General features: G+C 49.9%; 2 protein-coding genes across 3 annotated transcripts in view; one reads left to right on the top strand and one right to left on the bottom strand.

Annotated features, from left to right (window-relative positions):
• The window catches only part of NGEF (neuronal guanine nucleotide exchange factor), a 127,447-nt gene that overhangs the window by 9,395 nt on the left and 91,295 nt on the right, over window positions 1-26,757 (top strand). The window contains exons 2-3 of the mRNA XM_021074904.1: window positions 22,187-22,530; window positions 26,185-26,299. Of these exons, the coding sequence (XP_020930563.1) occupies window positions 22,187-22,530; window positions 26,185-26,299 (459 nt within the window). The remainder of the gene's footprint in view (window positions 1-22,186; window positions 22,531-26,184; window positions 26,300-26,757) is intronic.
• NEU2 (neuraminidase 2) overlaps window positions 1-26,757 on the bottom strand; it is an 86,848-nt gene that overhangs the window by 28,640 nt on the left and 31,451 nt on the right. The window contains exon 2 of one of the 2 annotated variants that reach the window (XM_021074906.1): window positions 24,269-24,333. The gene's annotated coding sequence lies outside the window, so the exon portion shown is untranslated. Of the gene's footprint in view, window positions 1-24,268; window positions 24,430-26,757 lie in introns of those variants that run through there. The other variant, XM_021074907.1, reaches the window with a different exon arrangement.

The following is a 26,757-nucleotide window of genomic DNA, read 5'->3' as shown; positions in this document are numbered from 1 at the left end:
CTCTAGGGTTTAGTTCTTTCAGAGAAGGGGGTGTGGTGCAAGCACATGGTTATTCCAACCTAGAGGAATAGTCCAGGGGTTCAGAGAAGTCTTCCTTCTGGCTAAGAACCTGCACAGAAATGCCTGACAATGTGCCTGCTCCCTGCTGGTGCTCAGGGCTACACCTACAGTGTGTAGGGATGGCCTCATGGGTACTGCCCCCTTCCTCCACTCCCCATGTGGGGATGTCTGAGGAGCCGTCCTGCAACCCCAGGCATCCCTGCAAGTAACCTCAGGACACTCTGAGCCCCAGAACCAACTGCTTAAGGAAGCGGCATGGGAATGAGGGAGGGGAAGCTTGAAGCATCAAGCCAAGCTGACAGGGTTTACCCAACAACCTTGGGAGAGGATGAAGAGGTTGAGTGCAAGGCTCTGGCACTCCGAGGGCTGGCTGGCTTAGTGGCCCATGTTCCAGCAATGGCAGAGAGGGAGGGAGGAGGTGGGAGGTACCAAGAAGGTAGACGCCTTTGCTGCAGAGAGCAAAGCAGCACAGCTGGAGAAATCAAGTCGGCTCTCTGGCTGGTCTTGCACAGTGTCCATGAATGGACTGTGACATCTGTGTGACATCTGTCTGCCCTCGCCTAGGTGAGGTCAGAAAATGCCAACACACACCAAGTCCTGGGTTTATTGGAACATAAGAAGACTTGGGCGGGCTGGGGGGTGGGGAATAGAACAATGGCCAAGTTGGAGCCGCAAACCTGGGGCACTACCTCGGACATTAGGTAAAAGCTATTTGAGCACATGTGTGTGTCAGGTTCTGGGTGTGTGTGTGTTTGGTGGGGGGTGATGGTCAGAGAACCCACAGCTGGGGCTTGACGTGGGGCTGGACCACTGCAGCCCAGGGAGACCTCAACTTGGCACATACTCATTGTACCAATGAAAGCCAATCGTCCATGCCCTGGGCTAAGCCCTGCATCCCCACACCCCTGGAGCCAGGCACATGGTGTGAGTGCTCAGTAAGCACCTGCTGCTTAGAGGAGGGGTCAGTGGAGGCACAGAAGTCTCCCTGTACTTCCGTGGGAGTGGGCTGTGTGTGGACAGGCTTCTCAGGCCCCTGGGGCACAGGTGGAGCCAAGCTCTCCAAGGATGAGACTTAGAGGTCGGAGGACCAGGTGGGCTGGCAAGGCTGGGACCAGGCAGGGCTGCTGGCAGGAGCCCCAGGGTCAGTTTAAGCTGAAAGCTGTGGCCAGAGCCTCGCTGGGATATGAAAGGAGAAGCAGGAGGAGAGAGAGCATGGCGGCAGGATCAGAAAGAACTTCCGTATAAAGCAGAAACAAACTCACAGATTTCAAAACCAATCTATGGTTACCAGAGGTGACACCGCTGTGGGAGGGAGGTATTGGGACGGTGGGAATGACCTAATCACGTGACTGTATAAAGCAGATGATGAACGGGAGAAGCTACTGCACAGCACAGGGAAATCTACTCAATAGTTTGTCACTTTACTGTGCCCCCGAAACTGCTGCATTGGAAGTCAACCATACGCCAATAAAATTAAATTAAAAAAAGAAACATGCAGGGATCGGAGTTCCCATCGTGGCTCAGTGGTTAACGAATCTGACTAGGAACCATGAGGTTGTGGGTTTGATCCCTGGCCTTGCTCAGTGGGTTAAGGATCCAGCACTGCCGTGAGCTGTGGTGTAGGTTGCAGACGCGGCTTGGATCTGGTGTTGCTGTGGCTGTGGTATAGGCCAGTAGCTACAGTTCCGATTAGACCCCTAGCCTGGGAACCTCCATATGCCGCAGGAATGGCCTTAAAAAAGGAAAAAAGAAAGAAACATGCTGGGATCAAGCCTATGGGGACAGATATAAGTGCCATCGTCGTCGGGGCAGGGGGTTGAGGGGGAGGGTGGGCTGCCCCCAGCTGGGTCCTCGGGAGGCCCCCAAAACCCACCAGATCCTCCTGTATCCACTGGGTGTGCCATGCCGGAGCCCAGAAAGCTTTGGGTAATTTGTGATTGAAGTGCATGGATGCATGAACATGGCAAGTAAGTGCCAGAGGAACGGGGTGGCAGAGAGTCGTGGGTGGAGAAGAGCTTTGGACCCTGGCAGACACACACTCCTGAACTCAGCTCCAGACTTCCAGAAGGCCGAGGCAGAGCGGAGCTTCATGAGAGCCCCTGGGGGGCTTGTTAAGGGGACCTCCCCTCCCCCACTGCTCCCATCGCCCAGGGCTTCTGGCACGTCTGGGGTGGGGCCAAGAACCTACATTTTTGTCTTTTTGCCATTTCTTGAGCTGCACCTGTAGCATATGGAGGTTCCCAGGCTAGGGGTCTAATCGGAACTGTAGCTACTGGCCTATACCACAGCCACAGCAACACCAGATCCAAGCCGCGTCTGCGACCTACACCACAGCTCACGGCAGTGCTGGATCCTTAACCCACTGAGCAAGGCCAGGGATCGAACCCGCAACCTCATGGCTCCTAGTTGGATTTGTTAACCACTGAGCCACGACGGGAACTCCAAGAATCTACATTTCTGAAAAGTCCCCAGATGCTGCCACTGCTGCTGCTCGCAGTGGACCCCGTTTTGGGACCCGACCTGGAGAGCGGAAAGCAAGCCTCCTCCTTCAAGGAGAAGCGACGCACGTGGTCCCTGGTTCATCCCAGTCCCTGCAATTCGGCGTTTCTGGAATGTCATTTCCTTTCCCCAGTTACGGTTCTTAACAGCTCCGTGGACCACCTGTGCCATTCGCATTGTCTATGGGTGGGCTCGAACTTAAATTCTCTACTCAACATTCATCGTAAGCAGGCATACCTAGGGCGTCGCAGGTTTGACGTGCTGATCGCGTTTCCTCTAAAATACCTGTTAAGTTTTTGCCTGTTGGACGGAGGTTCCTCCTAAAATCAGCCACAGGTTCAGATCACGTGGGGCTGGAAGGAGCAGAGGGAGCTGTCCAGGTTCAGTCAAAGCCCATGTGGATTTTGGATGAGAGGGAAGTAGAAGCAATCACAGGCCCTCAACCAGCGGCTTGGCCTCTGTGGTTTGTTTTAAAAAGCCCTCTCCCCCTGGAATTGTTCGCTCACCCAAACCAAAGCATGCTCTGCCCTGCTGCCCCCAGCTCTGTCTCCTTCCTCCCTCCGGCTGTTCCTGCTCCTGCTCTGCCCACCAGCAAGGCCCACGCACCCTCTGTGGGTCCTGGTCCCGAGAGCCCAGGCCTCCCCGAGCCTCCGTTTCCCTAACCTCCCGAGTAAGCCCTCTGCAGGGCCGACGTCACCTCCCTCACAAGGACAGGGCTGCGAGGAGACCACAGGGTCACAAGCCAGGCACTGAGAATGCTTCCAGCATTGCACAGACGGTCCAGAGAGAGAGAGAAGCCAGGGGAGGGGTCAGGAAATTCCGGCCTGCTGGCCCTCTGGGACCCACGTCCCAGAGGAGACCACATTTGTTTCGGGACCAGACTGAGCACAGGGGGGACACAGCCAGGCTCAGCGAGGGAGGGGATGGAACCCACCAAGGGCACAGGTGCCCACTTCACCCTTGGGTCCTAAACTTCCGTCCAAGCCCAGATCTACACACCTAAGGAAGCCCAGCTTTGCCCTACAAGGAATTCATGCATGAGAACCCCTGCAAGCTAGGATAGGAGAAAAATTTTAAGAGATTTTATTTGGAGAAATACAAGGAATTGAAGAATAAAAGCAACATCCCAGCCTGACTAACCAGGAATGGGAAATAGGGAGCCTTCTCGCTCCCTCCCTCTCTGTCTCTCTCCCTCCCTCTCCCTGTCTCTCTCCCTCTCTGTCTCTCTCCCTCTCTCTGTCTCTCTCCCTCTCTCCCTGTCTCTCTCCCTCTCTCTGTCTCTCTCCCTCTCTCTGTCTTTCTCCCTCTCTCTCTCTGTCTCTCCCTCCCTCCCTCTCTCCCTCTCTGTCTCTCTGTCTGTCTGTCTCTGCCTCTCTCTGGCTTGCTCTCCATCTCTCTGTCTCTGTCTGTCACTCTGTCTGCCTCTCTGTTTCTCTCTGGCTGTCCCTCCATCTCTCTCTCTGTCCCTCTGTCTCTCTGTGTCTGTCTCTCTGTCTCTCTCCCCCTTCCTCCTTCACTCTCTCTCTGTCACTCTGTCCTCATCCACAACCCAGGAAAGGCCACATGAGGACACCTCAGGAAGGTGGCCATCCACAGGCCAGGGAGGGGCCCCCCAGAACCAGTCACACTTGATCTTGGACTTTCAGCCTCCAGTACGGGGAGAAAATGAATCTGCTGTCAAGCCCCCATCTATGGGGTTTTGTTAAGGCAGCCCTGGCTGACTAAGGCGCCGGCATTGGTCTTGTCATTTTTAGCAGGCCTTTTTATAAATCTTCTAGAATCGGCTCGACAGAGTTCAGGGCAGGCCCAGTGCCAGGCTCGACAAGGACCCAGTGTGGAGAGCTCAGCTTCCTGCACGTCTGGCTGCATGGATGGCACTGCCCGCTTTGGGGCAGCGTCTGTCTTGCACTGTGATGGGCTGGGCTGTCCTGGCCGACCTCCCTCTGGCTGGTCTGCAGACCTTGGCCCGCTGGCGGGCGGGAGCTTGCCAAGGGCGGTGCCTCGCCCAGAAGGAGTGGCCCTTGTCCCCGGCTCCCTCCCGCCCGTTGCTCGCCCGCCCGCCTGGGGGCGGGGGCGTGGGACAGAGGGTCAGTGTCCATGAAGTAGGTAAACGAAGTCTTAGCGACGACAAGGAAAACACTGCAGCAGCTCGCTGTGGCCTCACTTTGAGAAAGTAGGTTAAGCCCCCGCCTCCCCCACTCGGCTGAGAGTGGCTGCCGCCCCTGCAGTGCCCAGAGGGGACAGGACTCTCGGGAGCTGCCGCGCCAGACAGTCCCCGGAGACAAGGCATAGATTCTGCTCACTGGGACAGAGCCAAGGCCTGCATAGTCCCTAGATCTGTTTATTTCAAACTCTATACCTGTTCTGTTTTGTTTTTTGTCTTTTTGCCTTTTCTAGGGCCGCTCCCTCGGCATATGGAGGTTCCCAGGCTAGGGGTCCAATCGGATCTGTAGCCACCGGCCTACACCGCAGCTCACAGCAACGCGGGATCCGAGCCGTATCTGCAACCTACACCACAGCTCATGGCAACGCCGGATCCTTAACCCACTGAGCAAGGGCAGGGATTGAACACGCAACCTCATGGTTCCTAGTCGGATTCGTTAACCACTGCGCCACAATGGGCACTCCTATACCTGTTTTTTATATCAAATATCACATACATTTTACAATCGTGGAGTCTTTTTATGCCAAAATAGAAAACCAGTTTAAAAAAGTGGGCCGTTCACGTGGTGGCCAAGAGTGAAAAGGAACACCTAGGAAAGGGCTGTCGCTTCGGTGCTGACGTGACCCTGGGCATGGCAAGCCCACCAAATCCTTGCCCCATCACTGCACCAGTGGGTGACATTTCCAGAAGGAAAGAGAAGCCAGAAGAGAGACGTGCTCACGTCGGAGATGACGGGGTGTGGACATTCCCTCCTCCAGCTCGCTGGGGCCCTGAGCGGGGGGACGGCCATGACCCAGGGCCCAGCACAGGGTGGACACAGGTGGGCTCGGCCAGTGAGTGGACGGAACCCACCAAGGACACGGCTGGCCACTTCAACCCCGTGCGAGCCTGGCCTGTGCCATCACCCTCCAGACGGGGAGCCGGGGGGTGAGGGTGTGTCAAGGGCCCAGGGAGACCCACCCCCCAGAGGCTGCCCCCTCCACCTTGGGGTAGGGGACCTGCAGCTTCAGCCTTGGACATCAGGGGAAGGGAGGAGGCCACCCAATGAGAGCTGGGGTGCATAAGAAGTGAATGAGTGGGGGGCTCCCCCACATTCCCCGAGAAGCTTGCTAATTGGTAACCATGGGCCACGGCTGCTTTGCGGGGTACCCTGCACCTGGCTTGAGCCTCTGCACCCAGACTGCCCAGGGCTCCCCATGAAGGCTCCACGCAGCGTCGGGGGGAGGTGCTGAACAGAGTGCAGCCCCAGGTTGTGAGTCCCCAGGGAGCCTGATGGCCCAGCCCCCAGAGGGGACAGGGCTGCTCTGTCCTGGCTCCTGGCTCTGTCCCTGCTGTGTGCTCTGTCCCGGGTCTTTGCTCGCTTCCTTGCTTCCTGGGCATGAGCTCCACCTCCCAACGTAGCCTCTCCAGCCTCCCCTGTGCCCACTCCTCTCCTCCCGGCAACGCGGCCAGGCTCTGAGACCTGCAAGACTCGAGTTCAAATCCTACCTCTGCCACCTGCCAGCTGTGTGGTCCTGGGCAAGTTACTGAGTTTCGGATTCCCCACCTCGAACATGTGACTAATAAGAGTACCCCCTCCCCAGGGTTGTGTGAGGATCAAATGAGTTAAAGAGAAAGTGCCCAGGAGTTCCCGTCGTGGCACAGCGGAAATGAATCCAACTAGGAACCATGAGGTTACAGGTTTGATCCCTGGCCTTGGCTCAAGGGTTAAGGATCCGGCGTTGCTGTGAGCTGTGGTATGGGTCACAGACGTGGCTCAGATTCCGTGTGGCTGTGGCTGTGGTGTCGGCCGGCAGCTGTAGCTCTGATTCGACCCCTAGCCTGGGAACTTCCATATGCCACGGATGTGGCCCTAAAAATACAAATACAAAAACAAAAGAGAGAGAGAGTGCCTAAAACAAAACGAGGGCCCGGCCTCCCTGGAAAGCAAGGACGCCACCTCTGCAGCTCAGGGCATTTCCCTCTGGAGGTTTCGTCTCCCGTCGCCACCTCCTGGGGCTGGGCGGAGAGGAGGACAGAGGTTTTCAGAAGCCGTGGGGAGGTTCTCCTGGGTCTGGGCATGGCTATACCGCGTGTAAACACTTAGCGTCTACACTTAGACTATGGGCACTTTCTGTAGTCCTCTACACGCAGGTTTCTAAAAAAAAAATTTTTTTAAAACTACATGACAGGGTGAAACACAAGCATCACCTCCTTCTTCACTGTATAGGCTTAGAACTAGTTGAAATCACTTCAGGATGACCTGGCGGAGCTGGGGGGGGTCTTCTCCTGGCTCCAGAGAGTAAAAAGCTGGGCCTTCTTTTATCTTTGGCCAATAAGGTTTTATGAATTCAAGTGGCCTCAATAGACGACAGGACAAGCTGGCTGGTTAAAACCAGACGGGAGCTGTAGATCGACACGTCTAAAACCAGCATTGCCATCCTCGGTCGATGCTGCTGCTCTGTTCCCCCCCGGCCTGGTTTATAGGTAATCTTTCCAGGGAACAAGCTGCCTCATTCAGTTAGCTTCACAAAGAGTTTGTCTTGGAGGAGACACCAGGAAACAGCTCTGCACAAGGAAAGACATTCTGTGGATATTCGACTCCGGGCTGGGGGGCGGGTTGGAGGCCAAACGAAGAATCTCGCCTCACCTGCCAAGGAATTTTCCAGGCAAGACGTCTCAGGACCTTGGCACCACGGAAGGCAGCTGTGTGGCTCCGTGGCCCATCTGCCTGGGGGCGAGAGGAGATGTTAAACACAGCCTTTTATGAGGGTAAGCTTGGGCGTCCTGGAAGGATATGCCGTCCCCTGGTTTTCCTTAAGTCTGTCCACGCTCCAAATCCTAGTTTATTCTACGCGGGAGGCTAACAGGCTGCCGTGAGTTCCCGGTGTGGCTCAGCAGGTGAAGAACCCGACACCATGTCTGTGAGGATACGGGTTCCCCCCCGACCTTGATCAGTGGGTTAATGATCCAGCCGCGGCATAGGTCGAGAAAGTGGCTCGGATCTGGGGTGGCTGTGGCATAGGCTGCAGCCCCCCATTTGACCCCTAGCGGGGGAACTTCCATATGCCGCAGATGCAGCCCTAAAAGGAAAAACAAAGGAAGACAAAACAAAACACCACAAAAAACAGGCAACCAGACAAGCCGTTGCTGCTACGTGCTTACTCAGGAGCTCCACCCAAGACCATCCCATCAAACGCCCATCAAACGCTCCACCGAAGGGAAGATGCAAAGTCCATGTCTCTGCCCAAACGCCTCGAAAATCTCCATACACTTGGTAGGCTCTTCAATGTCTGAAAATCACGGCCCTGCATCACCCTCCTCTACAAAGGCCCTTAGAGAAATCCCTTAGTACTAACAGTTCCTCCCGCGCAATTGGCCGATTTGTACCCCTGGATGTAGCAGAATGAGTCACAGACACAGTTTCCCCTTTCCGTGTTGGCTGCTCGGCAGCGGAGGGACAAGGTGGGCCCGCCCCTTCATCGCAAGAGTCTATGTCCCAGGGATTTTTTAACCTTATCCCGCATTAAGTTTTCTGGCCCCATCCTTTTATTTTTCTTTCTTTTGTCCTTTTTTAGATGTATGCTGTGTTGGCTACGTGAGCTATAGGTATGAATATGCATTATGGTTGCAAAGGGAAACCGCATCTCTGTACTCATTTGCATCACGAGGCATAAAGAAGACAGCTCGCACACACTGACCGCTGGCATGGCCCATCCTCGTGTTGGTCCCGGCTCTTAGGTGACACTCAACCCCAACCCCAACCCCTCCCAACATCAAAGTCAAGGGATGGGAGGTCCCCAGGGGAAGTCACACGCCCGGCTCCTGCGACCCGAGAGAGCTGGTCAGGGCTGAGGACCCGTGTTGGCTCCACTCAGCCCAGGTCCCCGACACCTATACGGCTGTCCCCGGTGTTTCACAGCGAGACCTGGGGACCGTGGGCTCCCTCTCGAAATGGTCCACTTTTGGACCCTGGCAGAGGTGGAGGGATGGTCCCTAAAATACCGTGAGCCAGTCCAGGCCGTGTGTTTCTCTTTTCCCAGCCTCCTTTTTCTCCCAGTACCTTGACTGACTGCCTCTTTTTTACAAAAAAAAAAAAAAAAAGAACTTACGCGTTAACCTGCTGTATAACACCGGGAGCTATATCCAATCGCTTATGATAGAACATGATAGAAAATAATATCAGAAAAAGAATATTTATATACATGTGTATGAATGGCTGGGTCACTTTGCTGTACAGCAGACATCGACAGACCTTGGTAAATCAACTCTAAGAAAAAATTAAAAACACACCTTAAAAGAGACAGTTGAAACACATTTAATGATAAAAAGATGTAAATATAAAGGACATTTAGTAAAAGTTTATGCAACTGTTCTAAGGCGATGTATATATACTTAGTCCTTGAACTAGAACATTCTCCAAACACATTGTATAATGGGAGGAAAAAGGAATAAGCCATCCTAAGCAATTTTTTTAAATATTCAGTAGTTTTAGGAAGAGATATTTAACGCTTTCGTTCCCTTGGAGTTTATTTAGGAAGTTTATTTTGAGATCTCAGCTGCCACTCTTCCCAAACAGCTAGTCAATATTCCAAACTGACATGCTCCTTTCATAAAACACAATCTTACTGACGTACAGTTCGCAGGCCACACACATCACCCGGTTAGAGTATACAGTTCAGTGGTTTTGGGGGTGTTCACAGAGTTGTGTAACCTTCACCGCAATCATGTTTAGAACGTTTTCAGTATCTTCCCCACAGAAATCCCATTGCCGCTGGCAGCTACTCACTCCCCAAAAGCCACAACCCACAACCCTCCCAGCCCTTGGCAACCACCAATATACTTTCTCTATGGATCTGCCTATTCTGGATGGTTTATTCAAGTGAAATCAGACAACACGTAATCCTATATGACTGGCTTCTTTCACTTGGCAAAATGCTTTCAAAGTTCATTCACGTTGTAGCACACGTCAATACTATTATTTTTGTCCTTTTTTTTTTTTTTTTTTTTTTTTTTTTTTTTTTTTTAGAGCCGCACCCATGGCATATGGAGGTTCCCAGGCTAGGGGTCTAATCAGTGCTGTTGTCACTGGCCTATACCACAGCCACAGCAATGCCGGATCCTTAACCCACTGAGCAAGGCCAGGGATCAAACCCGCAACCTCATGGTTCCTAGTCGGATTTGTTTCTGCTGTGCCACGGCGCCAGGAACGCCTCGACACTTTCTTTTTATAGCTGTATTCTCCCATTGGCTAGAAAGAGCACACTTTGTCCATTCATCAGTTGCTAGACATTTGGGTTGGTAACCACTTTTTGCCTGTTATGAATAATGCTGCCGTGAACATTCGCAGCCAACTTTTTGTGTGGACACGTGTTTGCATCTCTCTTGAAAATATACTTAGGGATGCAACTGCTGGGTCATGCGGTAATTCTATGTTTAAGACTATTTTCCAAAATGCCTGTGCCGTGTCACACCCCCACAGGGCACAGGGCAGAGTTTCCGCTTTCTCCACAGCAACACTTATTAGCTGTTTTTTGGTTATAACTGACCTCGTGAATACGAACTAGTAGTGCCTCATGGTTTTGATGTGCATTTCCCAGATGACTAACGATGGTAAACAAGTTTTCATGTGCTTATTGGCCGTTGGTGCAACTTCTCTGGAGAACTGACTCTCCAGATCCTTTGTGATACTTTGTGTTATTTTTGTTCTATTTTTGAGTTGTATGCGTGCTTTATATAGTCTAGACATGAGACCATCATCAGATATGATTTGCAGTTTTTTTCTCCCATTTTGAGTTGTTTTCTTCCTGTTCTTGATGGTGTTCTTTGAAGCACAAAAGTTTTAATTTGGATAATATCCAACTTACTTTTTCTTGTTGTTGCTTGTGCTCTGGGTGTCCTATCTAAAAAACAATTGCCTAATCCAATGTCAAAAAGATTTACACCTGTGCTTTCTGCTGATAATTTTTATAGTTTCAGCTCCTACGTTTAGGCCTTTGATCCATTGTGATTGGAATTTTTGTGTATGGCATAAGGTAGAGATCCAAAGGCATTCCTTTGCATGCGGATACTCAGTGGTCCCAGCACCATCTGTTGAAAAGACTATTCTTTTCCATTGGATGGTCTTGGCATCCTTGTCAAAAATCAGCTGACCGTGGATGGATGTATGGATTCTCAATGCCATTCTATTGATCTATACATTTATTCTTGTATCAGTACCACATTGTCTTGATTACGGCTGCTTTGTAGTAAGTTTTGAAATTCGGGAAATGTGAGTCCAACTTTATTCTTTTTCAAGATAACTTTGGTATGGATCCTTGAGTTTCCATATGAATTTTATGATCAATTTATTGGTTTCTACAAAGAATCCTGCTGGGGCTTCCATGTGGATTGCGTTGAACAGGTAGATCAATTTGGAGAGGAAAACCGTCTTGGTCACCCTTCTGACCCATGACAACAGGACACTTTTCCGTGTATTTAGGACTTCATTTCTTTCAATACTTTGTAGTGTTCAGAGTATGCATCGGGTGCTTTTTTGTTAAATTTATATTCCTAAATATTTTCGGTGATCTTATAAATGGAATTCTTAACTTCACTTCTGGTGTGTTTATTCCTACTGTATAAAAATACGATTCCTTTTTGGATCGTGTATCGTATATTTTGTATCATGTATCATGAAGCAAGCTGAACTTGTTTATTTCCAACAGTTCTTTTTTTAGGGAATTCTAAACACAAGAGCCCGTCATCCGCAAATAGAGTTTTACTCCTTCCTTTCCAATCTGGATATCTTTTATTTATTTTTCCTGACTAATTTCCCTGGATAGCATCTCCATTTTTGTTGAATAGTAGTAGTGAGAGTGGGCATTCCCACCATCTTCCTGGTTTATAAGAAAACATCTAATTTTTCATAAATTAAATATGCTATTAGCTGTGGCAGGGGGTGGGGGTTGTAGATGCCCCTTATCAGGCTGAAGAAATTTTCTTTTTTATCTGGTTTATTGAGTATTTTCTCATGAAGGAGTACTGGATTTCAAGGGCTAACTGATGACAAATGTCTATGGAGATTGACATGGAGTTTTGTCCTTTATTTCATCGGTGTGATGCATTATATTAATTTACTTTTAAAAAATGGTTTCTATTTTTTCCATTAGAGTTGGTTTACAGTGTTCTCTCAATTTTCCACTGGACAGCAAAGTGACTCAGTCACACTTAATTGATTTTTGTGTGTGTGTTCAACCAACCATGAGTTTCTAGGATAAATTCTACTTGGTGACAGTGTATGATCTTTTTTATGTATTAGTTTGCTAGGGGTGGGGTTTGTTGTTGTTTTGTGTTGTTTTGTTTTTTGCTTTTTAGGACTGCACGCACGACATATGGAAGTTCCCAGGCTAGGGGTTGAATTGGAGCTACAGCTGCCGGCCTATACCACAGCTACAGCAATGCCAGATCTGAGCCCTGTCTGCAACCTACACCACAGCTCACGGCAATGCTGGATCCTTAACCCACTGAGCGAGGCCAGGGATAGAACCCCCATCCTCATGGATCCTAGCTGGGTTCGTTAGCCACTGAGTCACAAAGGGAACTCCTAGTTTGCTAGTTTTGTATGGAGGTCTTTTTCATCTAAATTAATAAGAGATATTGGCCTATATTTTCCTTGTGACTTTTTGACTTGTTTTGCAATCTTTCCATTTTTTGTGTGTTTACAATGCCTCTTTCAGATAATAACATTTTTACGGACAAGTGTTCATTTCTGGGCTGGCCATTCTGTTTCACTGATTGGCTACTTTGGCCAGCACCACATTCCTTTTACTATTGTAGCTTTTTATGGTATTGAGGAGAAGCAGACTCTCTTCATTACCTATATTTCTTAAAAAGTTTGAGCTAATCTTGCATATCTCTCTTGCCTATGAACTCCATCATCATTTTATGAAAACATTCCAATGAGGTTTTTTTTTAATTGGAATGTTTCAGTTGGAATGGCACTAAAACTGCCTATTAATTTGGTGAGAATTGCCATACACTTAATTTTCCACTCTCCCATCCAAGAGAAATCTATGCTTCTCTAAAGATCCAAGTCTCCTTCCAGCTCTCAGGTTTTTCATTTATATATGTTTTATTTATTTGTTTGTTTGTTTACTTATTTATAGTTATCTTACATTTTCTGGCTTTGTTTCTACTTCCTTACTATTGTTGACAAGTAATAAATCTACCCTATTCTGGCCTTGGGCTAAATTCTTTGTAATTCCAGTAGCTTCAGGTGGTTCTTTAGCTTTCTAGGCATATACATCACTTTCAATAAACATCATCTACTTTTCTGATGTTTGTTTTATGTCTCATTACTTTGGCTAAGCCCTCAATAAACAGGAACAATGAGAGCAGACTCCTTCGCTGACTTTTCAGCATCACTGCATTTGAGATGGGCACAGTATTCTTTACTATGATGAATTTCCCTCCTAGTCTTCGAAGAGCTTTCTTGGAGACTCCTGTTTAATTTTGTCACTAACCCACTGATATGCTGTAGTGTATGAAGACCCACCTGCTGCTGATGAAAATGTTTTGTTAAATTCATCTGATGATGTTTTGATTAGGGAAATAAAATATCCCATTTAACAGTTCATTCTTATTCTGTTTCTGATTTGGGGGAAATCTCAGTTTTGAAGGTACAAACATAACACAGTTTTCCCCATTATGGCTACCAGTTTTCTTCTGTTCCAACTCACTACCCTGGGGCTCTTGATGGCTTCTCAGTCAGATCCCATAACTTCCCTGTCTCCTTCAATTTTTAAAAGTGATTCATTTCTGTATTTAAGATTCTGTCCTACTCATTTTTTTTCTCAAAAGATTATGGATTTAATTTTTGAATAGGTTAATACGTTGACATCACCCTTAAACATCAAAGAATATGGGAGTTCCCATGGTGGCTCAGTGGAAATGAATCCGACTAGGAACCATGAGGTTGTGGGTTCAATCCCTGGCCTTGCTCAGTGGGTTAAGGATCCGGCATGGCCGTGAGCTGTGGCTTAGGTCGCAGATGTGGCTCGGACCTGGCGTTGCTGTGGCTCTGGCGTAGGCCGGCGGCTACAGCTCCGTAAGACCCCTAGCCTGGGAACCTCCATATGCCATGGGTACGGCCCTAGAAAAGACGAAAAGACAAAAAAAAATAATAAAAGAATATTAAAAGGTATGTACTTTACAGGGTTTGCCTCCCCTTCCAAACCTATTTCCCACCTGCCCACGCTCCCTCTTCTTTTTTTTTTGTTTTTTGTTTTTTGTTTTTTGCCATTTCTGGGCTGCTTCTGCGGCATATGGAGGTTCCCAGGCTAGGGGTCTAATTGGAGCTGTAGCTGCCAGCCTACACCAGAGCCACAGCAACGCAGGATCCGAGCCGCATCTGCAACCTACACCACAGCTCACGGCAACGCCGGATCGTCAACCCACTGCAAGGGCAGGGATCGACCCCACAACCTCATGGTTCCTAGTCGGATTCGTTCACCACTGCGCCACGACGGGAACTCCCCAGGCTCCCTCCTCTAATAAAAAATACGTATCTATGTAACTATTGATACTAGGTTTTTGTAGCTCCTTCCAGAAGGTTTTAGGCACATCCAAATAAATTTGGCTGTGTTCTCCCCTTTCACACTGGTGGGGGTACAATACTCATAGTTATCTTGAGATTGTCTAGCGTTCTTTCTTGATCCATATACAGCGCTTCCTCTTTCCTGTTTTTACAACTGCATCTCATTCCAGTGATGGAAATGTTTGGGCTTTTCATATTGCTGTGGCCAGTTCCCAATTGAGAGAAACTGTAGCATCCTCAATTGCTTTCTCCAGGGGAGGGGGGGGCGGGTGGGGGGGGCAGAGGGAGACACCCACATGCAGGCCACTCCCCACATCTGCAAGCAGACCCATGGGCCAAATTCCTGCAGGTGGGATTGCTGGGCTAAAGCGTATTTGTTTTCACTTTGACAGAGGTTGCCAAACTGTCCCCTTGGGGATGGAATCAATGCAAAAATCCAACCAGCAATGACGGAGGAGGGGCTGCCCGTTGTCCCTCAGCTTCCCCCAAGTTTCGATTTTTCTTGTTCATGCAATAAGTGAAAAAGGGGATCTCAGCGTGGTTTGGAGTCCCTCTCCTCTTCTGAGACATGAGGCTGAAAATCTTTCCCTGGTTTTTAAGAAGGATTTTCTGCAAACTATCTGCTGTCCCTTTTCTGCAAACCATCTACTGTTCCTCTGCCCTCCCTTGTACCTGCCGTCACCTGTGGGCATCACCTGGAGTCCTTTCAGCTGACCCTTTCCCTCCTCCACGATGACCTCTGCTCTCTTATGCTTGTTAAATGCTTATTGCTTATACCATTTCTGCCAAGAGGAACATCTAGGGTGGATTTTTAGCCTCTGGCTTTCTTCTTGCCCCGTGTTACAGATTATGCACATATAGATAGATTACGTACATATAGATATGTATGGATGGCTGGATGGATGGATGGCTGGCTGGCTGGATGGATGGCTGGATGGATGGAGATACATGGACCACCACTCTCTGGTATTTGAATACCTTCCTGTATGATAGACATGCCCTCAACCTCTCTAAACCACTTAGTTCCCAGGTTTAAAAGGAATTCCACTGATTTTGCTCGATTCCTTGGGAAAGAGGAGCTATTCACACACAATCACAATCTATTTCATCTGCACATGAATTTTGTTCCTGCGTTAACCCACTTCCCATTTTTGTCTGAGTGTCCCAAGCTGCTAGGCTGGAGTACTGACCGTGGCGTGATGGGAAGTGGGTGGACCCAGAGGGATGCAGCGGCCACTGAGAACCGAGAACGTTCCTCATCTCGCTGTGTTCTAATGTTCTCCCACTAAAGAGATGCTTGTTTGGGTTACATAATGTTCTTAAGTCATTGTCAAGTTGCGCTCAATGCGTTGTTGCTATAATTCATATTCAGCCTTCAAGGTTACTCCTGGTTGGTTTGGCCCCTGTCACAAAGGACCCTTTTCAAGTCCAGCTTCCTGTCCAGTGTGTTTTCTCTCTCTCTGACCTCAGGCCCAATGTCTCCCTCAAATTCCTACCTCCTTTCCCAGTGTATCAGCTCAACAGCCTTAAAGGAAAACCAGGGTTCATCTGTGCCTTTCTCCCTCTTGAGCCAAAAGCAAGTCAACAGATCCAGCTGGGAAGCTCTGGCTCCTGTTCCTCCCCCAGGCTTGCTCTCTGGCTTCCTTCAGGTCTCTGCCCGAACTTCCATCCACTGAACCCAGACACCGCGCCTCACCTGCCCGCCCTGCTCCCCCCCGCTCCCTGTTACTTCTGTGCCTTGCCTTTCCTACTCGCCCTGGTCTGTGTTCTACAAGGATCCCCCTCTCCCCCATCTTCTGATGCTAGCAGACACCTCCCACCCAGGTGGCCACAGCTGGAGCGTCACCCTGTGTGCAGAGCCCACTAGGCGTCTGGGACCTGCTTCCAACCCCCCTTCTCCCGCTGCCTTGCTGACCCCTCCCCCGCCCCTTGTGCCCCAATTTCTGAATTTCCCCTTTGGATTCTCCCAGGGTCTTTGGGTCTTCAGATTCTCCTGCTCTTTGGGTCTCCCCTCCCCTTCCTCTCCTATGTCCCCGCTGAGAACACCTCCACGTTCCCAGAGGCATCTCCAGGGCCAGGGCATCGGCTTTGCTGCGTTTTCTACAGCCGGCTGTGTTGTGCTTGTGGTTCTCACGTTCTCACGGCAAAAGTCATCCTGACAGCAGGGCGGCTTCTGGGGCCACTTTTCTCGCTGGGGCTTTTCTATCAAACCAGAGACTTCATGTTTTTCCTCTGCCCCCTAAAATCGTACCTAGATATCCTTCTTTGCTCCAAAAAAAAAAAGAAAAGAACTAAAAGTCTTTGTCATTTATAGCCCCAGGCCAACGAGGCCCTTTACCTGGGAGGAGTCTAAGTGTCGGTCAAGGACCAGGAATGAAAAAGTACAGGGGAGCTGGGATGAGCCAGGCCCGCCTCCCTCTCGGGGGCCCCCTAACCTCATGGAGCCCACCTGTGACAGCGCATTCAAGCCCTTCCTGCTGTCACATCCCAGCTAATGGCCTCCATTCTCCCACCCCTCTCAGGCTGCATTTCCCAGTCACACCCCCCTGCCCCCCCCGCCCCCCCCGCCCCCCCGCCACCTGGACGGCTTGCGCACCCCACGGTCGCAGCAGCCTGCTCCTCTCTAAAGATGAAGGCGAGATATTCAATGTGCTCCTGCTGAGACTTTGCCCCAAGTGCTCCTGCCTGGGGCTGCCAGCGCCTGCCCCTGCTTAACCCCGGCTCAGCTGAGCCCCAGCCCCATGCCAAGACCTCCAGCTCCAGGCACTGACCTTGAGCAGCCTTCTGGGATGTTCTGACGAATAAGGCAATGAAGCTCCCTCCCCCAGGCCCCCCTGTGATCTGTTTACCACAACCCTTCCCTGCGAAGGCCCCTCCACCTCTCGTCCATCACTGCCTCCCTGCCTTGTAGTGTTTGTTCCCTCCCGCAGCCCCCATTAGCTTCAGGAAGGCAGGACCATCTTACTGGGCCATCCCAGCTCCCGGAGGGCTCAGCTCCCTCCTAGCGCCCAGGGGTGCTCCATCCCTCAGCTTCTGGGATCCCTTTTCCTCCACGACCCATCCCTCCCTCCCCCCACTTTCTTCTCTTCTAAGAGGAAGAAGGGGACACAGGAGAGACAGCATCTGTTTCAGGCCCCTCCCCCTCCCAGCCCCTCCCTTCCTCCGGCCCCAGCCCTGCTCTCCATCAAGACTACTGTCTGCCACTGACCTGGGGCGATGCCACCCAAACTGGGCCAAAGCAAAGGGCAGCATGGGGATGAGCGCCCCAGGGCCCCTCTCTCACACCTGCTAAGGGGGCTGTGGTTTTTGCTCCACCAGGACCTTGCTCAAGCCTGCTCCTCAGACTCACAGCATCGGCATCCTGGGCTCCACCCTGGACCTCCTGAGTCAGAATCTGCATCCTAAGAGCCCCTGCACTTGGATGCCTGAGAAGCCCTGGCCTAGGGAGGCGTCTCCTCCTGCCCATTGTGCCATCATCCCCCACCCCAGCAGCTGGCCTGTGTTGCCACAGCTGGGCTTGCAGCTAGCTCCCCCACCCCCACCCCCACCCCACGGGTCCTGACGTCCCAGGCATCCGACTCATGCAGGGAGGCCCCCTGGCCCTCAGCCCAGTGCTGGGAGGTCTAACAGTCACTCTTGGCTCATGAGCTAGCACTGAGACAGGAGACAAGCCGGGCTCCTGCCTTCATCCATCCAGGCCAGGCTTCAGCCAGGCTTCGCCACAGCATCTTTTGACCACGTCACAGGCTCCCCCAACGACAAGTCAGACAGATGTGGGATGATCCTTGCTTTACCTTTTACCGTGTGTGATCCCAGGCAAGTCACCGAAGCTTCCTTCTCCACAAAATGCTACTAGTTATCACATGGGCCTCACGGAGGTAACTCATCCATTCATTCCTCATTGCAAGCAACAAATATTTACAGAGTGCCCAGCACCAGGAAGAGCAGTGAACAAAGCAGAGTCCTGCCCTTCTGGAGCTGCCTAATGAGGGAACATGGGCAGGCACGGAACAAAGGTGTACACCATGCCAGCAGGTGCCAGACAAGGACATCGTGGTAGCAATGCTTGATGAGTGAGTGAGTGAATGAAAGAATAAATGCTATCAAATACGTATGTGCCATAAGCCCCTCTTTCCAATCACAAAGCCACCCCCGTGCACGTCCATCCTGAAGCCACCAGGAACAGGAAGAGATGGGGCTTAAAGCTTCTGGGAGTTTAAGAAAAACACTAGCGGATGAGGGAGGGAGCTATCAGGCTTTCCAGCACTTAATAGATACAGAAGAACTGTAGCATCACAAAAGTATTGCAGACTTGGAAAAACAGGACACATTTGCCTGAAATAGGCAGTTACTGAGGTGGAATCGGGGTTGTCTTTCCAGGTTTCAGAAAGTGTGTGTCTGTGTGTCTGTGTGTGTGTGCACGCACGTGGTATCTTGAGGATGGAATATTTTCTCTGGGTTTCAGAGCCCCCTCATTTTAAGAAAACAATAGGGGTGTTTGAGAGCAATCCCCAGGGTTCTCATTACCACGTGCTTCTCTCGGAGGGGTCTCTGAGTCTCCCGGGGGCACAGTACCTGAGAGCAGGTAAGCAGCGCCCAAGAACACCTGCCCCCGCCCCGTGCTTCCTGGACAGGAAACTGAGGCCCTGACTTGCTCAGGGTAAGCAGGCGATTACAGGCAGCAGAAAATGCAGACGTGAACCTAAGTCCCCGGCTCCCAGCCGAGCGCCCTTCACAATGTATTGTGCAGAGGCTTCCCCGAATTCAGAGCACTGGCTATCATCTCCGATACAACCGGGCCACGTGGCAAATCACAGCGACCAAAGGAAGCCAGACGGCCAAGGCAGCGCACGCGCTGTTCCACCCACATGAGTCACGAAAAGGCAAACTAGAGGATCAAATACAGATCCGGGGTCTCGGGGGTGGCGGCTGGGCATAAGGGGCGCTGACGACAGCGGGCACAAGGGAAATTCGGGGGTGACTGCGTGTCCTGTGTTTCCACTGTGGTTACGTGAACTGTGTGTATTGGTCAAAACTCAGAACCATACACTTAACACAGGCACATTCTCAGATTTAGGCCTGGATTCTCTTTATACGTTAATTTTTCAAAGTAGCCTAAAATAATAATGATGATGATGATGATAATAACCTTGCATGCCAAAAAATAGCACCTGTTCAGGCCACAACGCCGAGGTCTTTGAGATGCCCTGTGGGCAGAGCGGGAAACCTCTGTTCATAATGGTCAGCCGGCCTCAGCCCAGGATTTTCAACGGCAGACTCTACCGCCGGGAGGTTTTTCAGCCGCACACTCCTGAACCAGTGTGTGCCAACCCCATGCTGGCTTTGCTCCCACCCACACTGGCCCGCCCAGTCACCCTGGCCTGCCCAGCTGCCCCTGGGACGGCCCTCTCCCCGTGCCTCCCCAAACCACCTCGAGTCACCCATCCTGTCCTTCCTCTCCACGTCTTCCCCACCCCCGCCTCCACCTGCCACACCTGGGTGATACACCTGTGCGACGCCTCCCTGACAGCCTGCCGAGAGCTTCCGGGCTCTGCTCCCTCCATCAAGGATGCCCTAGGAACTCCCTGAGCCTGTTCAGAGATCTCCACAGACGCCCCAACGCATGATTAACTCCTGCGTTTCCTGCCCATGGGATCCCTGCCCACTGCTGCCCCGAATCAATCCTAAGCAAGAACAGCCTCAGAATCAGAGTCTGGACCCAGCTGGGAGGCCCAGAGAGAAAAGAGGAGATGTCAGGGTCAGAGGTCAGAGTCACTGAATCCTCAAATCCCGACAGTCTCTCTCTGGACACCTCCGGTGACAGGGAAGTCACTGCCACACTTGGACAGCTCTGAAATCCAAAGCTGAAGTCTGTTCTTGCCCGTGATCCTCATACGACTCCCTCCCGCCCCGGGCCCCACAGAGATGTGTGATGACCTTGACCTCGTCCCTCCTGGATCTTCTCTGCCTGTCCACCAGCCCTTGTTTGGAGGGCAGATTCTCACCAGAGTGTGGGGCAGGGGCCTCTCAGTCATCTGGTCAGGAGAGAACCTCCCATTCTCTCTCGTTCCACGATGGGGCGCAAGAACAGCTTAGCTTCATTGCAACAGCATCTGCTCCCTGACCAGGTTAAACTTGCTGTCAGTGGAAATCACTCGTGCTGGCAACCAGCTGCGTGCTCCTTGCCACATTCGTAATACGCAATGCCCTTCCCAAGCGCTATTAATTGTCCAGCACCTAAAGGTGATCTCTTAGGCCCTGTGCTCTCTTCTCTGGCCACCTGACATTGCAGCCTGACTCTTCAAGGATGAGCCGGTAGGTCAGGACCTGTCCAATAGGTACCATCATGCACACCCAGCATTAATGCATCAGACACCAACAATGGGACTACATGGGGCTTGCTGGGCTCACATAGCTGAACTTGACAGTGAAGGAGCGCCTCAGGCCCCCGCTAGCCTGGCAGTGTCTATGCCCCCAACTGAGCTACCTCAAGGCAGGATCCCCTAAAAAGAAAAGAACAGAAAATCCCTGGTGAATCTTTCTCTGTGTCATTCAGAAGTTGTGGCTCCAGGAACCAGATTGGTCCTGAATCCTTGAGTCTCTTCTAAGCAGACAGTCTGAATTCCTGCCTTAGCTGTCAAGGATATTCTCTGCCTTGGGGTGGGGTGGGGGGAGCCTGTGCCGCCTCTGAGCATTCTAAAATCACCTGACCAATTACACATCAAGGTGTGTGTTTGGGGGCAGGGAGGGTTTGGGAACTCACCTAAGGGCAACTCCAAGGGCGGGGCTTGGGGTAGCCAGGGCACCTGTATGTAGGGTGGCGCAGTGAGAAAGGGGGTGTGCTCTCAAGACCAGGCCCCCATTCTTTCTGCTTTGCAGAAGAAAACAGACTGAAGGGGTGCTTCTTAAGCTTTCCTGGGTCTTTACACCCTCGGAGAACGCAATAGAGGTTCTAGACCTGTAATCATGAAAAACATATATACACAAACACACACAGCCTCTGCTCACAATTTACATACCCCCTAAACCTCCACAGGATCCATGGGGCCCCAGATTCTCAACCCTCGGATGGGTGGGGAGCCTCAAAGAATTCCTAGCATGGCTCCCTTGTCTGGCGGCCGCCCTACCAGCTTACATCTCACTGGATGGACACCCATGGTCCGCTCCACTCTGAGCCCCCCACCCCAAAAGGAGGCTGTGTTGGGAGGGAAACAGGGTTTGCTGGCCATCCTGGGGAATCCTACTCTACCCCTTTTTCCTATGAAAAGTGTCCTGGTTCAGACGAACCCTTCCAGGGTCACCCCAGGCAACCATCCTCTTACTCCAAAAGATGGGGCAGCTGTGGGATGCAGGACGGCTTATCCTTCCCACAGCTTCCTTAAACACCGTCCCATCAGAGAGGCCACTAAGCCCCCAGCCAGACCTGGCCCCCAGTGGACGGCAAGATGTTTGTCCTCACAGGGTTCAAGACTTCCCATCTCTAAATTCACTTTCCTGGGACCCATCCCTCACTAAGAGCCCTTCCTATGGCTCCCACGACGCCTTCCCTTTGGACCCACACATCTTCCTGTCCCTGCTTTGGTTTCCCCAAGTTCCCCCTCACCGCTATTGCTATCCTCTCTTGAATTTTTTAGCAAATGTTTACTTGAGAGTTATACAAGCCACTTGCAGCATTTTCCCCATAAATGCAGCCTCTCAATAGGATGAACGCACCTCAATTACAAAATGATACATGAATGCATCCAAATTGCAGTGGTTAAACTGCAATTTTCATTGACAAAGATGTGGTCTCTGGATGCACAGATTATTCCAAATTTCATCAAATCTGAATAAGAATGAATTCCTTACTCTGAATGGCATTTGTAGCCTGATGCTCCTGACTGAAGACTGCTCTCTTTCTATTCTAGAGCCCTCAAAACCAGGGACATTGGAGAAGGGTTATTGATCTCCCCCAGTCCTTCTGCCAAGAAAATAATTGGGCTTCTTTCCATGGAGACCAGGGACTCTGAGGATTTGGGGAAACCCCAGAAGAAATTAGTGAGTGGCTCATGGCAGATTGATGAGCCAGCCACTGTGAGACCTGAGGTCCTCTCAGAAGAAAGGATGCCCCATGTTGTCCAGGAGACGCAAGACAATGCACCTCATTACTACATCCCAATCCAGAGGAACTCCATCTTCAACCGAACTGTGAGACACAGAAGCAAAAGCAACACTGGAGGCACTCCTGAGCGGAACACCACCCCCCCGGCAGGTCAGTACCAGGGACAGCTGTCACAGCTGCTCCTTGACTTCCGGCTGGAGTCAATGGGGCTGAAAGGCCCCAATTAAATGAACGGAGAATAAAAGGCATTGAAAATTATCAAGGACAGGTCCAGTAAGATGGAACATTTTGAAGACATTATCCGAAGAATGCAAATTCCCCCAATAAGACAGTGTACATACTTCAGGAGAAATGTTGACCCAAATGATACAAGAAGGCAGGTTTCTATTTAAAAGAGATGTCTTGTCCCAGGACCCAACAAAACCCCCAGACCATGTGCATTCTAGGAGGGACACTTGGAGCTGTCCACATTTAAGGACATCTGGGAATATCATTTCCTGAGTGGCAAGGTTCTAGCCTATTCTCTCACTGCCGGCATGATGGCCAGAGTTTCTGCTGCTCCCAAAATATGTGAGATTAATATCCTGGGAATACCATTTCAGCAGGATCCCTAATCTTTTAAACCAGTTCCTGGCACGTTGTATCTACTCAAAGCATATTTGATGAGCAGAATAAGGTTCAGAATCATTTACTAATAGGGGTTGTGAGAGCTGAGCCCTCCTTCCCTGCTGACTTGCCCACGTGGCTGAGCAAACAGCATGCTGGGGTTGTGAAGTGTGTGATAGCTTCTGAGCTTCTGGGTCCACAGCAGCTGCCACTGGACTGAGAGCATGCTAGCCTGTGTGTGCGGGGAGGGATGACATTAAACTCTGTCGGGTAGTCTTTTGCCACTTGTTAAACCACCCTTGAAACACAGAGACGGAACAACGATGTTTACTATTTCTCATGATTCTGAAAGTTGATTGGGTGGCTCCTCTGTCTGGGCGACTTTATCTGACCTCTGCTGTGAGCCGGTGGCTCCTCTGGGGTTGGAAGGTCAAGGTCAGCCTCTTTGACTGCTAGTGAGCTGGTTGGTCCTTGATGGGGTGGAGGCAGGGTGGGATACAGGCCACAGCTGGGACTGTTGGTCTTTGCTCCATGTGGTGGCTCATCCTCCAGCAGGTTAGCTTGGGCTCATCCACATGGCAGCAGGGTTCCCACAGAGCAGAAGCCACCAGGTCTTATGACCTGGGCTCCAGAGCCTGCATAGGCACTTCTCCCACATTCTCTTGGTCCAGGCAGCTCAAAGGGCCAATCCAGATAAAAGCAGATGGAGAAGCTGACTCCACTGCTTGATGGGAAGAGCAGCAAAGAACATGGTGTTTGCTGCCATCTACCCCAAACATTCATGGAATTTTTTGTTGAGCACCGTACATAGTGAGAAAAATACATCAGTGGGAATGATATAGTCATGGGAGCTGAGTAGTTGGTACGTTATCTTACTCTCTCAACATTTGTGCATGTTTGAAAATTTCTAGAAGCGTTAAAAGCACACGTGCACACACAAAGAAAGTGGGAATCTCTGCCCTTGAGAAACCCAGACTATTACAACGATGTCATTTTACTGCATGCAACGTGTCAAAGTTTACAAGCGAGGTAAAGGCAAAGAGCTAGACCCTTCGGGTAGGTTTAGGAATGAGCCCCAAAGAAGGTGGTATTTCAGGTGAGCCTTGAAGGATCAGAAGGACATGGCCAGAAAGAAGAGCAGCTAAAGTGACTGAGCACAGAGTATAGGAACTGTAGGTGCTCAATAGCTATGCTAGGCAAGCATTTCAAGGGTGTTCTTACCCTACCCATTCTTCGGATTTAAAAAAAAATAGCTGAGGCTCAGATAGATTGAGTCACTTACCCAAATCACACAGCTATCAAGTGGTACAGCTGGAACCACAGTTCAGATCCTTCTAGTCCCAAAGCCTATACAGATGGAGAAGGGGGTTAGAGCAGCTCTGCCCAACAGAAAAATAATGCAAGCCACATATGTCATTTAATTTTTTTACATTAAAAAGTAAAATGAGGGGAGTTCCCGTCATGGCTCAGTGGTTAACAAACCACTAGTATCGGGAAGGACGTGGGTTCAATCCCTGGCCTTGTTCAGTGGGTGAAGGATCCAGCATTGCCGTGAGCTGTGGTGTAGCTCTCAGACTTGGCTTGGATCCTGCATTGCTGTGGCTCTGGTGTAGGCCGGTGGCTACAGCTCTGATTTGACCCCTAGCCTGTGGAACCTCCATATGCCACAGGTGCGGCCCTAGAAAGACCAAAAGAAAAAGAAAAAGAAAAATTTTAACAATGCATTTAACCTTTTACATCCAAAATATTATCATTTTATCATGCAGCCAATAATTGATGTAGAAAATAGTAATGAGATGTTTTACATTCTTTTTCTGGTATAGTCTTTGAAATCAGTTGAGTATTTTATACTTACAGCCCCTCTCAATTTGCATACTGAATTTTCATTGGAAAGTCTTGATCTGGATTTGGATTTCATAAAATGTACAAAGGAGTAAATTTATAGCCAGAAAAAGTTAATTAAAAATAGAAACAACCCCCAGATTACTTCAAATACCCTCAAAAGTTTTCCATTAATGAAATCAACAATAGGTTTTTACATTTACATTTAAATTAAGTTTGAAAAATGAAGGGTTTGCTTCTTCAATCACACGAGCCACATTTCAAGTAGGTAATAGCCCCACATGGCTAGTGGCTACCACATGGGACCTCACAGGGTTAGAGTGTTGCAAGCTCAGAGAAAAGCAGATACAGCTGTCCAAGGTCACGGTGGGGGTCTTTGTGAGAAGGAGGAAAAGGAAAGGATGAGGCTGGAGAGGGAAACAGGGCTGATGGGTAAAGAGCCTGAAGTGTGTGGTCTCCAAGACTACTGGAGGCTGCCATTGCCAGTGTAGACACAGGGTCACCTCATACCCTGCCACAGTCAAAGATGCCATTTACATTCAGACCATAAATACTCTCACTGGACTCATAGTTTTATTTGTAAAGTGATTCCTTCATTTCACCTCCCTGGAGTTAATCCTCAGGACAGCCCAGCATCCCCTGATCCAGGAGAACCACTCTGCTCTGTTTCCAGAATAAGCTGCCCAGCACCAGGCTTCTGTGCTCCACCCACTATTAAAGAAAGGAGATTGGTTTTCTGAGTTCATGATTTGGGTCTGAAAGACAAGGACAGTCCCACTGCACCTGCTAAGGGGCGTCCTTTCAAAGCATGCTAGAACACTGACTAACAACCCCACCTATGGCTTGTCTGACCCTCTGGGGGAGGTGACCTGACTTATTATTTAATATCTATTATAACTTGGACACTGTAAAGTTAGATGCTAAAAACCTGATAAGTTGCAAATGATGTTTGCCCCGTACAAATGATAACACCAGTGATTACGGTTCTACTGTCTTCTAAAATTAACCAGGTTTTTTGTCCAAGTCTAAAATTAACCAGATTTTTTATCCAAGTTTGCAAGCTCATTTCCAATATTCTCTCTTTTTTTTTCCAGCTAAGCATGCATGTATGGGTAGATGGATGGATGCATACATGCATGGCTATGAAGTTTCTCATAATTATGACTTTCATAGAAATAGCATCCAGGTCACCGAATACAGAACAAGAAGTGGCAAATTCCCTGGCAGAGGCCCTGCTTCACTCACTTCCTTCCCCTCTCAGGGTGACCATTGCTACTGTCCAAATCTCACAGAGACAATTCCCTAAAAATGGAAGATGCACATTTCCTAACTCCCCACATTTTTTCCATGTCACAGATTCACTGGAAAATGGAAAATCTGTAAATGAGACCCTGACCTTGAATTTCCCCCAGAGCAGATCGGGTCCCTGGAGAATACCAACACAGACACACCCACGAGCCAAGAGAACGAGGTAAGAGACAGCAAAATACGAGAGGCTGGTTCATGAAATGATGTAGCAGGGATCATCCTGCAAAGCCTTAATGGGGCAACACTTGCAATTAAAAAAAAAAAAAGTAACTTTTAGTTGCTTGCATTTAAAAAAAATCTCCACAACTTCCTTAAAAAAAAAATAGTCCCACTGTTGCTACCCTGTTCTCAAACTGGGAACCTGTAGATATTACATACATGGAGAAGCAGAAAAGAAAAATCACCATATTGCTGCCAGCCAAAAGTTTTTACGTGTTGTAACCGTTTCAAGTCTTTCTCTTCTATATCTTTTATGCATATTTTCTCTTCATAAAACAGAGTCTTATATACCTGCCACCTTGAAACCTACTAAATGGTACAGGCACATCTCGGAGATATTGAGGAGTCCAGTTACCACAACAAAGTAAATGTTACAATAGAATGAATCGCACGAAATGTTTT

Source organism: Sus scrofa, chromosome 15 (assembly GCF_000003025.6).
Source record: "Sus scrofa isolate TJ Tabasco breed Duroc chromosome 15, Sscrofa11.1, whole genome shotgun sequence".
In the NCBI taxonomy this organism is placed as follows: domain Eukaryota; kingdom Metazoa; phylum Chordata; class Mammalia; order Artiodactyla; family Suidae; genus Sus; species Sus scrofa.
Note: the sequence above shows the minus strand (reverse complement) of the source record. Positions and strands in the feature narration are given on the sequence as shown.